The 18,416-nt window shown below is 32.9% G+C and overlaps 1 protein-coding gene across 2 annotated transcripts in view; it reads left to right on the top strand.

Moving 5' to 3' along the window:
* The window catches only part of CHD1 (chromodomain helicase DNA binding protein 1), a 74,202-nt gene extending 56,933 nt beyond the window's left edge, over positions 1 to 17,269 (top strand). Inside the window, exons 27-37 of one of the 2 annotated variants that reach the window (XM_047729163.1) lie at positions 133 to 271; positions 704 to 854; positions 1,787 to 1,909; positions 2,969 to 3,097; positions 3,537 to 3,800; positions 4,154 to 4,294; positions 9,062 to 9,240; positions 11,761 to 11,857; positions 12,831 to 12,882; positions 13,724 to 13,934; positions 15,729 to 17,269. In XM_047729163.1, the coding sequence (XP_047585119.1) occupies positions 133 to 271; positions 704 to 854; positions 1,787 to 1,909; positions 2,969 to 3,097; positions 3,537 to 3,800; positions 4,154 to 4,294; positions 9,062 to 9,240; positions 11,761 to 11,857; positions 12,831 to 12,882; positions 13,724 to 13,934; positions 15,729 to 16,074 (1,832 nt within the window). In that variant the 3' untranslated portion in view covers positions 16,075 to 17,269. The remainder of the gene's footprint in view (positions 1 to 132; positions 272 to 703; positions 855 to 1,786; positions 1,910 to 2,968; positions 3,098 to 3,536; positions 3,801 to 4,153; positions 4,295 to 9,061; positions 9,241 to 11,760; positions 11,858 to 12,830; positions 12,883 to 13,723; positions 13,935 to 15,728) is intronic. The other variant, XM_047729164.1, reaches the window with a different exon arrangement.
* Positions 17,270 to 18,416: the final 1,147 nt, after the last annotated feature.

Below are 18,416 nucleotides of genomic sequence, written 5' to 3'. Positions count from 1 at the left end.
CCACCACTCAGTAATATAAATAAGTAATACTTATAAATACAGTTAAATATTAATGATTATTAATATAAGTAATAGCATATCTTTGTATTTTGTAGAATTGATATTTCATTTTTTTTATGTCTTAAACTTAAGGTGGTAGACTTGGAAAAGTGAAGGGTCCAACATTCCGAATATCAGGTGTACAGGTGAATGCCAAGCTCGTCATCTCCCACGAAGAAGAATTAATACCATTGCACAAATCCATTCCTTCAGATCCAGAAGAAAGAAAGCAGTGAGTTGTTTACTTTATCCATTGTAAACTATTTGTTGTTATTCAATAATTCGAATTTGTATGTATGTTATAAAAGTCTTATATCATTGGCTAGTTTGAATGAAATGTTTTTAAAAATAAATAAGGCATAGTATTTTGAAGTTCCAATAACTGAAATATGTCCTTCAAAATTAATTTTTAATATGGCAGTTATAGGGACGCCTGGGTGGCTCAGTGGGTTAAGCTTCTGCCTTCGGCTCAGGTCATGATCCCAGGGTCCTGGGATCTAGCCCTGCATCAGGCTCTCTGCTCAGCAGGGAGCCTGCTTCCTCCCTCCCTCTCTGCCTGCCTCTCTGCCTACTTGTGATCTCTCTCTGTCAAATAAATAAATAAAATCTTAAAAAAAAAAAATGGCAGTTATAAACTTGAAAGTGGTTATTAACTTTGATACAGGTATACTATCCCATGCCACACAAAGGCAGCTCATTTTGATATAGACTGGGGCAAAGAAGATGATTCCAATTTGTTAATTGGTATCTATGAATATGGATATGGAAGCTGGGAAATGATTAAAATGGATCCTGACCTCAGTTTAACACACAAGGTACTTATATATTTCTTGTTTCTGTAGACTACTGATACTGAATTATATTTTTGCTTTTAAATTATGTTAGAAATAAACTCAATTGATAGGAAACCAAGGTTGCAACTAGCTGTATGACCTTGGCTTCTTGATTTTCATGAAGGGGTTGAATTTGAATGTCTCTTAGATTTTGCTTTACCTCTGAAATTATATTTTTTTATTAAGGCATAGGTTTATTTTTCTTCATATTACTAGGTTTAAAGTAAAATTCTCATTCTGTCACATTATTCAAGAGCAAAATAATTTTTTTTAAATTATTAATGTTTAGGGGTTTTAGTGATTTGATACTACCACAACTAAAATCATTTTTTTGCCTAGACTGGAAAACACTGGAAGCATTGCCTTATTATCATATATCTTTTTATATTTTACTTCTTCACAGTCACTTTTGATATTGGTGTTTCATCATTTGCTATCTGTGAAGCCAAACTTGAATAGCTTAAATTCCCACTGTAAAAATTTCTTCAGAGTCCATACTTTGGGTCACATACTAGCTGATACATTGTATTTGATGAATTTTTGTATACTTTATAGTTAAATATACTGTTACTAAGAGAGGGAAGAAATCTAAAAATAATGTTTAATAACACTGGATGCTAAATATACTTGTACATTTGAAGGAAATTTCTAACCTCACACTTTATATTATTTTGAATGGAGTGATTTTTTTTTTCATGTATTTATTTAGAACTCATTCCCAGGCAAATGAAATCTTTGCTGTGGTGTAGGTATAAATAAAAAAATGTATTTTGCATTCTTACTGCATTCAAATTTCAACAGTTAGAACTTGCAGTAAATTATTTGTTTCTTTAAATGTGTAAGCCTTATGTATAGGCAATAAATTTTTCATATTACTTATTAAAAACAACCTGAAAAAATTAATTTCTTTCAAGATCCTTCCTGATGATCCTGATAAAAAACCACAAGCAAAGCAATTGCAGACACGTGCGGACTACCTCATCAAATTACTTAGTAGAGATCTTGCCAAAAAAGAAGCTCAGAGGCTTTCTGGTGCAGTAAGTTAAAATTTAGTTGCTTAAAGAGCAGTTTAGGGGCGCCTGGGTGGCTCAGTGGGTTAAGCCGCTGCCTTCGACTCGGGTCATGATCTCAGGGTCCTGGGATCGAGTCCTGCATCAGGCTCTCTGCTCAGCGGGGAGCCTGCTTCCCTCTCTCTCTCTGCCTGCCTCTCTACTTGTGATCTCTCTCTCTCTGTCAAATAAATAAATAAAATCTTAAAAAAAAAAAAAAAGAGCAGTTTACTTTTCAGTATGATAAATTTAGTTTACTGAAAGCCCTAGATATCTGAGGCTAATATGACCTTATAAGTGTATTTTTCTGTAATTTGATAACTTTAATTGCATTTGATGACATTTTGCCCTAAGTTATCTCTGCATTTCTGTTAAAACTGGTATGTCCTTTTTTCAGAAGTGGGATCCAGGTTTTTTTCCTAATGTTTGGATAGGTACTAGGGGCAACCTGTTTAAAGTGGTGTACTTTTTAAGAGATCAAGCCTCTATTACTCTTTTATTTGGTGGTATTGGAGAGCTGAAGGTACAGTGTAAAGAACACTGAGCTTATTTATTAGGGGCAGGGGGTCCAAAATAGTAGGAAAAATACACTGAAGAAGGGGTAATTGGAAACTAACAGCCTTTAACCATTTGCATTATAACCACAATGTTAGTAACTACCTATGTACCAATAAAAATATTTGTAATGCTGTCTCTGGTAGGATCAAATTTAGTTTAAGATAATAGTAATTTAGGAAGGTGAAAAACCTTCCTTCTGTTTCTTTCAACTTCTGCTTTTCTCTAATCCTTTTTTAAGGGAATAATTAATTGTCGTTAGTTCCTGTTATTCATAATATGTACTTGATTTGTACAAATATGTACTTGATAATATGTACAAAATCACTTTTGTTGATTTTCTAAGACTGGTGTAGCTTATTGTGATTAGACTAAGGATTGGGTAGGAATATCTGTTCTTTTAGCTTTTTAGATTTAGTATTCAAGAATCTTTTTTTTCTTTTTTTTAACTGAATCTGTGGAGTTGGTTAGAATAAAAATAATTATTTTTAGGGAGGGTCAAAGAGGAGAAAAGCAAGAGCTAAGAAGAATAAAGCAATGAAGTCTATAAAAGTGAAAGAAGAAATAAAGAGTGATTCTTCACCCCTGCCTTCAGAGAAGTCTGATGAAGATGATGAAAAGGTGAGAATGTGTTTTTAGAAAGATTTTTATATTAGAAAGGCACATAGCATGCTTTAGTATACTTAACATTTAAAATTTGAACTAAGACAAATTTTACTTTAAGGTACTAAAGTTCCTTTTTTGTAGTTCATTACATAGTCTCATGTATGAAACAGAATTCTACCCATCACTAAGAGGGATAGAGCAGAGGTCCGTCCTTTTCAAACATTTGCCGTTTAAATGAGGTTCTGTTTCCTTTCATTTTATTTTGAATTTTGAATGGGACTGGCTTACTTTAGTTTTTATAGGAAGGTGAACTTTGCATGTATCATTATTAACGGGATTCTGGGTTATTTCTTTCTGAATCCATGTACATGCAATCCATAGTCATGCAAAGAAAAGAAATTAGTCTTTGTCAAGATTTGGTTAGTAATACATTGGCCATACTTGCCCTTTTCAGGATGAGATCACTTCTGTGAAACATCCAAATAAAAAAATTAAAACAGAAAGAGACAGTGAAGAAAGACCTGAGCCAGATGTTTTTATAAAGAAGGAATCAGAAGAAAAGAGGGAAGCAAAAGAAAAAGAGAATAAAAGAGAACTTAAAAGGGAGCTAAAAGAAAAAGAGGATAAGAAAGATATAAAGGAAAAAGATTTTAAAGAGAAAAGAGAAAACAAAGTAAAAGAAGCTATACAGAAAGAAAAAGACATAAAGGAAGAAAAGGTATGCAAATCATAATATAAACTTAGAAAGTGACACAATCAGCATATTTACATTTTAGGAAAATAAATTGCCTATCATCCCAAATTAGCCTGAATAACCAAGTTCTTTAAAAATACATATGGATATCTAGAAAAGGAGAAAAACTTTTTTGTTTGTTTGTTTTTAAAGCTTTACCTATATGGTAACATTGCAGAGTGGATCCATTTTTGGTTTCCCAGACAGATAAAATAGAGTGTGGAATGTGAACAAAATCACTGTAGAATAAAGTAAGACAGTAATTGTTTTCTGGAAGTGTTAATCATTTTACCTTTGTTTTTGTTGGACTTTTGTTTTTATTTTCTCTTTTTCTTTAGTTGAGTGAATCCAAGTCTGATAGCAAGGAAAGATCCAAGAAATCTTCAGTGTCAGATGCTCCAGTTCATATCACCGCAGGTGGTGAACCAGTTCCCATATCTGAAGAATCTGAAGAGCTAGATCAGAAGACATTCAGCATTGTAAGTAGTAGACTTGCTGGTTATTAGTAAGAATTCATACAGTATTTTAATTGGCAATTTTATCTTCTGGAGCTTTTAATTTAGAAGTGTATTTGAATTGGGTAGTACTACAGTTCAGATTAATAAAGGCAATAGATTTAAATTTTGAAAGTTTTCTTAAATTTAGAATTAACTTGGAAAAGCTCTTTAATAAAGACTTTAAGGAGAGGCATTTAGGGAATGCTTGGAGCAAACTTTTTTCCCTTCAGCTTTAGAATTGTAAACTTCTCTGTTCCTGTACCTTTTATCTTTGTAACATTGCTTCTTATCTATAGAATAGGACTAGCTTTTTTTCCCCAATCTTTTATAGACCAATATTCTTAGAAAGTACAATAAAAACAAATAGTGAATTTATTTCATTAGAAAAGTGAAAATAAGGGGAAAATGCAAAACGTAAGCCCCATTGTATTACCAGATTCAGTAGACCTAAAATTACATTGTCAAATTGATAGAAAGGTTTCTAAAATTTCTGCCTGTTCCCTCTTGTGAACTAGTACAGTTTCATAGGCTACTTTAACTAACAATTTGGCTAATAAATACTGGGTTTACGTGTTGTCATGCTTTTATATTCATCAAAGTCAGGGAGGCTCAATCTTGGCCTCTTTCCAAATGAGTTCTTTATATAATCAAGAACCCAAAATAGTCTCTACTGTGAAATTAATTGTGATATAAATTTTGAGGAAAACTTTATAGTGAGGTTGCAGTGTGGGAAAGCAGTTACGTGCAGCAATTGAATGTACTGGCTCTGGAGCCAGAGTGCTGCTATTAGAAAAGTAAGTATCACGATCAGAAGAGTTGATACATAGAAAGTTTTCAGCTAGTACTTTGCTCAAAAAATTGGTAGTGGTTGTGGTGGATATTGTTGTTGAATATAGACATGCCAGCAGATTGTTAAAGGACTAAAAAAATCCAGATACAGAGCAAAATCAGGAGTAGTAGAAATGTTACTAGAGAAAAAAGACTGAATGATATGAGAAAGGTACAAATTATTCTTCAATAAGAGATAAATTATTATTGGTAGCACCTAAAGGGAAAATCTATAGTCTGATATAAATGTATCTTATTTATATACGGTTACGGTATACACAAATACATGTAAATATGTATTCATATGGGAATATTTCATCTTTGGGGTGCCTGGGTGGCTTGGTTGATTAAGCTTCTGACTCTTGATTTGGCTCAGGTCATGATCTCAGGGTCATGAGATTGAGCCCCGTGTTGGAGCCTCCTTAAGATTCTCTCCCTCCCCCTCTGCCTCTCCCTCTTATGCACTTGCACATGCTCTCTCTCCTCCCTCTTTCTAAAAAGATAAATGAAATCTTTAAAAAAAGACTATTTCCTCTTTAGGATCTCTAGAATCTGAATCTTTTTGCTGTTTTGGTATAATTTTAAGTCAGTTTTATTGCTAGTATTAATCAAATGCTATACTTGAAAGATGGAAATTTTCACTTCTAAAAACATGCTTTTGTTTTACCTCCTACACTGTTTTAGATGCCCAGGTTACCTTCTTTTCCCATTTTCTTCTACTTTGTACCCTAACTAGAGAATGTTGATCATTGAACCCATTTATTTATTTGTTCCTGCTCATTCCATGGCATGCCCTAATACACCTTCAGAATTTTTCATGCTCTTTAAGTATAGTAGTTCCTACCTCAGTTTTTTTCTCCTTCTTACTTTAGGCTGTTTACATCCCTCCAATCCCTAAGAATGTTGGAGACAGAATAAGCTACTCTTATTCCTGATTTCCATCGTACTTATTTGAACATATCTCTGGACTTTCATTTTTATCTCTTACATGCTGGGATCCCTCAGCATCTTTTTAAGGTTAACCTTTCTGTTTGTGACCTGGTTCTTAATCTAGCCTCTCTCTATTTTCTGTTGATTTTTTTTTTTTTTAAAGCCTCTCTATTGGGTGGGAATAGGGAGGTGGTGGTGTGCTTTTGCTTTTCTGAAGTGAAGACTGAACTCTTTTGAACTGCTGCCCTTACTCTGCCTATTCATTACTGAGTTAGGTGAGATAGTACCTCTTGCCACCTTTCTTTGCCTACATTTCCTCCTTAGCCTTCTGACTGGTTCATATAACTGCTGAAATGGAAAACTTCCTGTTGTGCCCAATGCACGAGTTTCTTCTCCATCAACTTTTATGATTGATCTTAAAATCGCTTGTATTATGGAGAGAATAGAATAGTTTTCAACATGGACTCTGTAGCCAAACTTTCTGAGCTCACATGATTAGGATTTTACTGCTATATAAATTTTATTTGGAAGTAGCTCTGATTATTAAATTCGGTGGTCTTTTCTTGGTCTTCATTTTCCTTTACATCTTTGCTTAATTTGACACCTCTTGATTTTCTTTGTGTCTTATTGATTTGTCTCCTAAATATCCTATGTAATTTAACAGTTAAGAAAGAGTACAGCCTTTGAGGTCAGACCTGGGTTTGATAGATGTCATTTCACTTTAAGCTTCAGTTTCTTCAATAAAATAAATAGTGTTGCAAAGGTCTACTAGCAGAATTAAATGAGGTGACTTTACACAACACATGGCTTCTAATACCTAGCAAGTGCTTTGTAAATATTGGTTATCATTGCTCCAATTCCCAACTTCAGGCCTTGGCCTTAGCATAGATTTTGGTCAGGAATTCTTTTTTTCTTTTCCGCTATCAGGCAATGAGCAAATCATATTGGCTCTTCCATACTACTTCAAGCTATATCCATCTCTGCCTTCAATTATTTCAAAAGCTTCTTAGCTGTTTTTCACTGCTCCCATTCATCTTTTGCTCATACCCTTTTCATTCCTCAGTGCATACTCCACACACAGCAGCCAGAGTGATAATGACTGTTACAGAGAGGGTAAAGTCACCCCTGCTTATTTTTTTGCTTCAAATCCTTCGAAGAGTGGCTTTCCCTGACTCAGGATGAAAGATTCATAATAGGCTAAAAGATACTGTATCTGGTTTATTATCCCCATCATCTCTTGCTACTTCTAGGTTCCGGCCATGCTGGCATTTATACTATTCCTTTGAACTTTCAATTTTTATTTATTTTTATTTATTTTTTTTTTTAAAGATTTTATTTATTTATTCGACAGAGAGAAATCACAAGTAGGCAGAGAGGCAGGCAGAGAGAGAGAGGAGGAAGCAGGCTCCCCGCTGAGCAGAAAGCCCGACGCGGGGCTTGAACCCAGGACCTGGGATCATGACCTGAGCCGAAGGCAGCGGCCCAACCCACTGAGCCACCCAGGCGCCCCATGAACTTTCAATTTTTAGAACATATGTACTTGTTCTTCCCTCTGCTCAAAATCGCTTACTCTGTCATTTTCTTTAAATAGATGCTCAAACATCACTCTTCTCTGAAGTCTTACTTGAAGTAGAAATCTGTCTACTTTTCTTGCTTTATTTTTCTTTGTCACCATCCAACACACTGCATCTTATTTATTTATTGGCTGTTTTCTCCTACTAGAGTACAAGTTCCACAAAAGCAAGATCTCTTTTATTTATTGCTCTATTTCCTGGGTCTGAGATAATGCTTAGAACATGGTATGTACTCAAATTACATATGTTGAATGAATCATTTTCTAGCAGAATATAAACTACCAAAATCGAGCAAGAAACAGGAAATGTGGAGAACAGAGAGGAGTAATGCTGGAAATTAGAAAGGAAAAGATTTTCCCTTAATAAAAAAAAGACAACAGGCCTGGCAGAATTCTGATTTTAACTAAAAAGCATGTAATTCTAATATTATTTAAATTATTCCTGAAAGAAGATAGATAACTTCCAAGCGATTTGGATAAATAAGTCAATAAAACAGAATAAAATACTCAGAAACGATTCCACACATATACAGACACTTAATAAGACTGGCCCTTCCATGGCAGTGATATGAGGATTTCTTCTTTAAATGATGTTGGTTCAACTAAATATATTTTCTATAGTTGATCCATCCTTAACATTCTGGGAACTAACCCAGCTTTGCTACTTGAGGATATCATTATTCATTTTACATTTGTTTTGCATTTGTATGCATAAATAAAATTTGTATAGTTTGGTTTTTTAGTAATACTCTTATTTAGTTTTGGCTTAAGGTTATAGCTTTTATTGCACATGTTGGACTTTTAACTAAATCATACAGTTTTTGATATATCATCCTTTTATTGGCATGCCAGTGATATGTAGGCAATGGAAAAGGTTGGTTCCTATCAAGCATTCCCAGTTCCCTGACCAGCCAAAATATAAGAGCAAAATTCTTTAGCTACTTTCTTTTGTCCCAAAGGTTTAGAAGCGTAGACAGTTTATACTTATAGCTACATTGATTTTAATATCTTTGCCAGCATTTTTATTTTATGAAGATCCTTATTTTTTACATTTTATTCTATATTAGAGTGAATCTAAGATACTAAGTTGTGTTTTGAGATATATTATTTTTTAACATTCTGTGTTTAAGACTGCTTAATAATGTGTTACAAGGCATAAAGTAACCATTTTTATAGAAGGTAAGTAAACCCAAAGCTTTAACATACATAAAGATTGAATTTAAACGATAGTGGAAAACCTTACTTTCTGAAGAAAATCTGAGAGAAAAAACCCTGATATTTAAGAGCTGCGATGCAAGCTTTAATGCTTATTTTAGCATCAAATAGTGTTATATTTACTCATATAGATGTATTGAAGGAAAAAGATCTTTGTTGAATTCTTATTTTTAATACATGTTCTTATTTTCCCATATTTAAAGTGTAAAGAAAGGATGAGGCCTGTCAAAGCAGCTTTGAAACAACTTGATAGGCCTGAAAAAGGCCTTTCAGAAAGAGAACAATTGGAGCATACTAGACAGTGTTTAATAAAAATTGGAGACCATATCACAGAATGTCTGAAAGAGTATGCAAATCCTGAACAAATCAAGCAGTGGAGAAAGTAAGTGATGTGCTTTTCAGGAAACATGAAATTTGTAATTACGTAACCATCTATTTGTGTCTTATTATTTCAGTTTCTTATTCTGAAGTTTAGGTAACAAAATAATGTTTAAAGAGGTAGTCTGAGGGCGATTGTTTTCATTTTTTCCCTTTAACTTCAAAGCTTTGTATTTGTGAAAGATTGCTTAATTATATGTCGTGATAAGCCACAGGTGGCACCTCTTCCTTTAAACACAAAGTAGTGAAGGGTTGGCTGGGTGGCACAGTCAATAAAGCACCAGACTTCAGCTCAGGTCATGATCCCCAAATCCTGGGATTGAGCCCTGCATTGGGCTCCATGCTCAGTGGGGAGTCTGCTTGTCCCTTTCCCTGTGCCCCTTTACCTGCCTGTGTTCATGTGTATTCTCTCTCTCTCTCAAATAATTAAAATCTTAAAAAAAAAAAAAAAAGTAGTGGAAACTTCTATTAAAATTCAGGCTGCATTTTATTTTTAGAAATTTCTACAGTTCGCCAAATTTTTCTTAGTAATAACTTTAGAATTTTGCAGTACCAAATAAATAAATTTATTGTTATATAAATTTAGCAATTCATCTTCTAGGTCTAAGTATACAGCCTTGTAAAAATTAATTTTCTCAAGCAGTGTAAAATGCAGACTTTTACTTTCCCCTTTATTTTAGACGCAGCAGCAACACAATTGATCTTAAAATTTATAAATCTGAGCTGCTATAATATTATACAAATCACTTAATGACTACCAGATCCAGATCAGTGTTAAGCCACGCTACTAGACAAGTTAGGAATACTCCAAAATGACCACAACCCAGTCATATCAGTTTATTAGTTTGTGGATTTCCTTGCTTTATGCAGTACAGCTATACATTAAAGCAGAAAACTGTAATAATGACATACTTCTGAAGGACTGATGATTACAAGAGAGATTTTATCCTTGTCCACTTTCTCCTTAAACTCCACCAGGAACCATGTTAGAGAGAGGAGACGAAGTTGATTATGATCACTAAGCTTTTGAAAACAAATGAAACTGAGCTATCATGACTAAAGACACTGAAGCCATGCATGGACAATAAAAGCATAAAGACATGTGCCTATAATGCCATGCAGTGATTCCTGGAGTTGGTATCAGAAGACATGCTTGGTCCCCATCTTGGCTAATTATTGGCTTTGTGATCTTGAACAGTTACAGAATATCTCTGAGCCCACTAGTAATCATCTGTAAAATAACATCATCTGTACTTGCAACCCTTTATAAACTATATATAAGGCACTGTATATTTTTCAACTGAGTGATAAGATATATTATGAGGAGGGGCGCCTGGGTGGCTCTGTCCATTAAGCATCTGATTCTGGATTTTGGTTCACGTTGTGATCTCAGGGTTCTGAGATCAAGAACTCTCCCTCTGCCCCTTTCCCTGTTCACGCTCTCTTCTCTGTCTGAAATAAATAATCTGAAAAAAAAAAAAAAAAGATTATGAGGAAGGAGAGGAAATAATCATAAAGTACTACGTTATATTGTCTGGCTTAATCTTTTATTTATAGTTGGAATATATATACTAGAGTTTTAATGCTTTCCTTAAATACCATAAAACAGAATTCTATACATCTCAAGCTCTTTCAACTCACATGATGACTCCCAAACCACAGAACTATAGAACAGGGATACAGTGAAGTTCAATTATATATATTTATTAGGCTTAAATGGAAATATAGCCACATTATCTTTTTATATTCAAGATCCAAATGTAAAGTTTCTCTGTTAATGGGTCCCATACAGTTGCTCTTTAACACATTCTTTTTTTTCTTTCTTTTTTTTAGATTTTATTGATTTATTTGATAGACAGAGATCCCAAGTAGGCAGAGAGGGGGAAGCAGGCTCTCCGCCGAGCAGAGAGCCCGATACAGGGCTTGATCCTAGGACTCTGAGATTATGACCTGAGCCGAAGGCAGAGGCTTTAACCCATTGAGCCACCCAGGCACCCCTCTTTAACACATTCTTTAGGACCCTTCTTAAACAAGCTTAATCCACACTATCTGATGGTATCTTTAGTCAGACTACTAACATAGGTTATTTCTTTTATAGTAATAGGAACCATGATATGAGTCCCTTCCTGATTTGTAAGTTTATAACTTTTTGGTTTCAAATGAGGATGGATTACTACTTTTCATTCTAAAACATTATAAAATGAAAGGATTTGGAAGAGATGTAAAAGTTAATGTTAAATTTCATTTGGAGTCTTATTCATATGGGAGCACCAGCCTGGCTCAGTCTTTGGATCATGGAACTCTTGATCTTAAGGTTGTGAGTTTGGTGTTGGATGCAGAGATTACTTAAAAAGATTGGAGTCTTAACCATATAAAGTTTTTAAAAATACTAGAAATAATGTCCTTGGGCTTTGTTCCATAGAAGGCCAAGTATGTGTGCATGTGTGTTTCTGTCTAGAGGTTAGGGGTTCCATAAAAAGGCTTAATTTTTTCCACCAGACTGATTTACCTGTTCTTCTTCTAGAAACCTGTGGATTTTTGTATCTAAGTTTACGGAGTTTGACGCAAGAAAATTACATAAATTATATAAACATGCTATTAAAAAACGACAGGAATCTCAGGTAAATTAATGGATCATATTTTTTTCCATTAGTTTATGTTACTAAAACTGAGACATTCTTCCATATAGAAGAATTCAGTTAATAAATGTAGAAGGAATGAAGGAAATGCAAAATCAGTGTTAGAGCACAATAAAAGTTGTTACAGGTAGGATCTTCTGAAGGAAGCTAAAATAAGTGGTCATGAAAACAAGATACTGGCATAGTCTAAGGGTATCTCCTCCAAAGTGTTTAAAAACCACCTTAAACATTTGATCAGGGTTAATAGCATAAACCCTCAGTACATGCACTAAGAAAGGTACATCACTTTTGTGGAATTCTTGGCAAAAATGCATACCTTAGTTTGATCATGAGAAAAATATCAGACAAACCCCAACTGAAAGATGTTCTATAGAATAACTGTCTAGTACTCTACAGAAGTGTCAAGGTCATCGAAGACAAAAAAAAAAAAAACCAACTAAAAAGCTGTCTGAAATTGGAGGAAATTAAGATAACATGAAAACTCATTTTTCATATGAATACCAGATTGGGTCTTGGAGCAGAAAAAAGATTTTTACTGGAAAAATGTAAAATTTGAATAAAGTTTCTAGTTCAGTACATAGTATTGTCCCAATGTTAATTACTCAGTTTTGATTATGCTGTGCTCTTTTGTAAGATATTAACATTAGGAGAAGCTGGGTAAAAGGCATATGGGAACTCTAGGTACTTTTTTTGCACCTTTTCTGTAAGTCTAAAATTCTTTCAATTTTAAATAAAATTCTTTCATTTTAAAGAAAGTCATGGGACAGATAGTCTATGTTTTAAAAAATCTGGAAGTGTATCTGGAAGTGATACATTTATACATTCTAATATATGAGGACTTCTTTCAACATCAGGATTTTCTTTTTAGGGTGGTTATTTTTTTTTTTCTTTTTCCAATTTTGTAAGGGTATTTGAAACCACTTTAAAGATTTTTACATATCTGCATTTATTTTAGCAAAATAATGACCAGAACAGCAACTTGAATGCTCAAGTGATTAGAAATCCAGGTAAGTGTTACTAATTATTTTAGAGACTAAATTTAAAAATTGTTTTCCTCTTTCAGGTTTGTTTTACGTAATACCCACATTTTTATATCCAATCTTGTTATCTTAAACAGTAATCCTTTTAGCTTATTAACCTTCCCATAAATCAACCTCTTGTCAGTTTCTAGAACTTATAGAATAATTGTTAAAGTGAATGTATTTTTTAAAAATGTTATTTCGGGCATGCATGGGTGGCTCAGTTGGTTAAGCATCTGCCTTTAGCTCAGGTAATGATTCCAGAGTCCTGGGATCAAGCCCTACATTGGGTTCCCTGCTTGGCAAGGTGCCTGCTTCTTCTTTTCCCTCTCCTGCTCCCTCTGCGTGTGCTCTCTCCTTCTCTCTCTCTCTCTCTCTCTCTCTCTCTCTGTGTCAAGTAAATAAGATCTTAAAACAAATAAATCTAATAATAATGTGTTCTACTATCCTTCTCTCTCTCTCTGTGTGTGTGTCAAGTAAATAAGATCTTAAAACAAATAAATCTAATAATAATGTGTTCTACTGGTGCAAGAGCAACGAAAGTATAGTCTGAGAGGAAAATGGGCCTTAAATTTTTCAGTTGCATTTTTACACATTTCAGAATACAGTAACTCTTTTGTAGGCCTTACTAAACTGCCTTTAGAGACCATTTCTAAAGTCTTTTAACTGTCTGTTGAACAACTGATTTTTTTTTTTTTCTGGAGTTGAAATAGGTGTTCTTATAATCTAGTAGCAAAGTTACTTTTGTTTACCATGTTTTTTTTGGTCTGTTTTCTGTTTATTTGTTTTTACACATCATTAACCAAAGCTATACTCTTTTATCTAACAGATGTGGAAAGATTAAAAGAGAATACAAATCACGATGATAGCAGCAGGGACAGTTATTCATCTGATAGACACTTATCTCAGTATCATGATCATCATAAAGACCGACATCAGGGAGATTCTTATAAAAAGACTGACTCTAGGAAAAGACCCTATTCTTCTTTTAGTAATGGTAAAGATCATCGTGACTGGGATCATTACAAGCAAGAAAGCAGGTAAACTGGACAATTAGTTTTGAAATTTTGCTTATTCATATCTTTTTTTTTTTTTAAGTTTGCAATACTCGACTTTATCAGTCAGTTCAGTATTCAGGTAATCATTACAAATCATAAGTGAAATAAAGGGGTTTGTTTACAAATAAAAAAAATTGATACAAAGTAATTTTTGTTAATATTGAGAACTGAATTTCTATAAAATTTTTTTTAATTCTTAATTTAAGATCAGAGTGCTATAATAAATCATAGTATTCATTTTTATTGGTTGATTAGGAGATTATTGGCTCAAATACTCTTCAAAATACAATAATAGAGCAAAATAAAAGCTCAGTGGAATATGACTGAAATTTGATGAGGGGAGTTTTGTATTCCATTAAAAAAAAACGGGAAAAATTAACTGATGTGAAAACACTTATACTGAGTTTATATTTAATCACAACAATCTGGGAAGTCTTAAAATCAGAAGTTTTCTCTGTTTATTGTTGTTATTTGAAAACTAAGTAGTAGAAAACCTAATATCACAAAATACATTATTTGATAAAGGAATACTTTCATCAGTTAATTATAATTATGAAGAGCAAAAGATAAAACAGAAGAATAAGTAAAAGATCAGAAATAGAGAAATTAGTAGATTTTCTTTTCATTTTAGTTAGGCTCACTGCAATAATTTCTTCTGTCATAGAAACACTGTCATAAATACATCAATTCTGGAATTGCTCTTAGAATTAGAAAAGGCACACAAAACAAAAGGATCTATTTGTAGTAGTAAATTTTTATAATTTCACAGGTTTATAGAACATAATTTATGTTGTTTATAACAACAACCTTTCCCCAACTAATGAAAATTCCCTTCTGGCAAATTAGTTCACAGACTGCATTTTAGAGGTCTTTATTTTTTTTCTGGTTAAAAGTTCATAAAAGGCTCTGATTTCAAGTGTATTCTGTATCATTATCTTAATCCCCACTTCCAGATAACTAAGATGTATTAGTATAACTTTTGCATAGGATAGTAGCAACCAGTTGAAAAATGGGCATTTGAACTAAATGAAATAATTCAGAGAAAGACAAATACTGTATGATTTCACTTATGTCTGGAATCTTAAAAAAAAAAAAAAAAACAGAAAAACAAACAAAACTCGTAAATACAGAGAATAAAGCGATGATTGCCAGAAGGGAGGTGGGAGTTGGGGGTATAGGTGAATTAAGTGAAGGGGATTAATAGGCATAGACTTGCAGTTTTAAATTTATATAAATTCAGATAATTATAATATATAATTATATAAATTTATGAATTTATGTAAATATAAATTTATATCGGGATATAAAGTACAGCTTGGGAATAGTCAATATTGTAATAACTTTGTATGGTGACAGATGGTAACTACACTGAACCATGGTGAACATTCCATATTGTGTATAATTTGAAATCTCTTTATGTTGTACACCTGAAGCTAATGCGATATTATGTATCAGTTATGCTTTAGCTAAAAATAAAATTATATTTAATATTTTAAAAATAACTAAAAAAATAAAATGGGCATATAAAATAAGCTGGTGCCTGAGGTATCCTGTATGATTCACTTCAGTTTTGTGATTGAATCATGTTTCCAGCAAGGCATGCAGAGATAGAGCCAATGACTGAAGCTCATTTAGGAAGTTTTTGTAATGAAACACAGAGCTTATATACAATTAAGAAGATGCCTTAAAGTATTTTTCTGTTTTATTTTTTAGTTGTTTTATTTGGAAATTTTTAATTCACACTATTAATTTAATCCCTCATTTATCTTTTATTAGGTATTACAGTGATAGAGAGAAACACAGAAAACTGGATGATCACAGGAGTAGAGATCACAGGTCAAATTTGGAAGGAAGTTTAAAGGATAGATCTCATTCTGATCATCGTTCTCATTCAGATCATCGGTTACATTCAGACCATCGGGCAAGTTCTGAATATACACACCATAAATCTTCCAGGGATTATAGGTATCATTCAGATTGGCAAATGGACCACAGAGCTTCCAGTAGTGGCCCCAGATCACCTTTAGATCAGAGATCTCCTTATGGCTCCAGATCTCCATTTGAACACTCAGTTGAACACAAAAGTACACCCGAGCATACCTGGAGTAGTCGGAAAACATAACAAAAACTGATACTTTGTCTTTCCGGACTTTTCTTTTAGCCATATATCATAAACCAACACAGTAATTGCCTTACATGACTTGAAAGATATAAACAGATCTTCTATCAGTAGCAGTATTGTTACTTCTTTCCAGGATGCAAGGTCTATTATCCCAACAGAAGAGAAAATATTTTTATATTTAAGGATTATGCTGCACTGTACTACAAATACTGTAGTACTTTTTTTTTTTTCTTTTTTAAAGAAATGGAAAATGTTTACTATTACAGGGACCTCAACACTGCCCTTCCATATAGGCTGGATAAAACTGTTTTTAAGTCAGTGATTTTAGACTGACCTCCATTTAAATTATGTTTGTATATGAACTTTACTCTGACCTGTGATCATGTTTCAGGAAGGAATGAAAGAGAGTTCTTTTCTTAATAAAGAAAAAACACTCAAGGACTTTGTTCACTTTCCAAAGCTACTTGTTTACATTGTACACTGCGACCACCTTGCCGCTTTTCATCACAAGCTTGAATATTTAAATTCTGTACTTATATCTGTAAAATAGCCAGGAATTTCCTGTTTGTGATCTATTATTATGCCTTTTTACACACACACATACACACAAATGGCTGTAAATTATTGTAAATGGATTAAATGAGCTTTCCTTACTTCCTTTCCCTCCTCAGGCTTTTTTTGACTGTTCCTTTCCCTACCAACTCAGGCCTTCTTATCATTTAAAAATATCAGTGTAATAACACTTTTTAATGATTTGTCTGATGGAATCATTGTTTAGAATGTAAAAAATGGGGAAAGGGGCCACTTAATTCCATAGTCCTCTTTTTATATTGACTATTTTATTAGATACATGTTATTTCTTTTTTTTTTTTTCTTTTTTAGTAATTATTGTGTTTGTAGTAACAAAATGGTGAGATAATATGTAAAATCTAAACTGCATGCTCTGGAAACATTTTTTTCAGATGCATTTGGTTTAAAAGGGTAGGTGTATGAACACTTTTCAGAATCCAAAATGGCCAAAAGTTATTGTAAATCCATTTGTTTTCCCTTTTCATGTGGGCAATAATGTCAAATGTGCTATGCAGCCAGGTAACATTTTAGATAAACTTGATTGACTTTTAATATAAACTGTTACAATGCACACTGATTGTATATAAAAACCTTATATATGACAAATTAAATTTAAGAAAAAGGATATGTGGGCTCCTGTAATTTTCTGCTGCATTCTTATTCCCTCAAGCACTTAACTTTTTTTTTTTTTTTTAAGTGATAATGTTTAGCTACCAGGAAAAAGGTATTTTGGTAAGCAGTTAACTATTGTCAATGTGTGGCACTACAACTAAACCTATTTTGAAGACTGTATGAACAATCTATGAAGTAAAATTGAGATCATAGAAATCTTTGTTGGACTCTTGTTGGTTTCCTGCAGATTTTATTTTAGAATGCCTTATATTTATTCACAGATTTTTATTTTGTTATATTCAGTGGGAATTTTTGAATCAATGTGGCATACATTCTTGGATGTGTGCTATGCTGTAGCCAATTTGAATCTTAACTTCGACAAATATAAGTATGTTGATATATGTTTATAATATTCTTAAATGTGTCCCTGTTGATTAACTGTGGGAACAGTCTACAGAAATTTATCCATAGATGGGTGTATTTTTTAGACATTTTTTTTTTTATCTGTTTAAGTCTAAGATTTTATGTGTACAAAACAAAGCTTCCCCGCCCCCGCTTTTTGGGAGTAGTGATAACCTCTTTTAGTTACCCTGAAGAATAATAATCTATTTTTTCCTGGCATATCAGATAACATAGCAAAAATAACTCAATTTTTAAACATTAATTTATAATTAAATATAAAAGTGATAAAACAGTTTAGTGCCAGTACACTTTTTAAGCTTTTCCACTTTTTTCCATATTTAGTATAAATGATTATTCCATAAAATATCATTTAACAAGGAAATATAATACTTAATGAAATTGTAATATTAACACAGTACACAGATCAGGGTTGGCATTTTTAATTCATTTTGTAGCTGGGATATTTGTGTTATATCCTATTGTACAGATTTCATAGAAGAACAATATTAACATATTTTGAGGCAATGGAATGGCTTTAATTTCTTAATGACATATCTAGTTGAATATTTCAGTCACTTAATTAGTTGAGTTGAATGAAAAATCTAAAACTGTTTGTAACATTAATTGATGGAAAATATGTTCATTATTTGTAAGAAATCATCAATCCTGTAGAAGAGGAATAAGCCATAAACTTATTAAGACACAATGGAGAAGAACATTAGTGCATAGATATAACAGGGAACATTCTCTATAAAATA

The sequence above is a fragment of the Lutra lutra genome, chromosome 5 (genome assembly GCF_902655055.1).
Source record: "Lutra lutra chromosome 5, mLutLut1.2, whole genome shotgun sequence".
Taxonomy (NCBI): Eukaryota; Metazoa; Chordata; class Mammalia; order Carnivora; family Mustelidae; genus Lutra; species Lutra lutra.
Note: the sequence above shows the minus strand (reverse complement) of the source record. Positions and strands in the feature narration are given on the sequence as shown.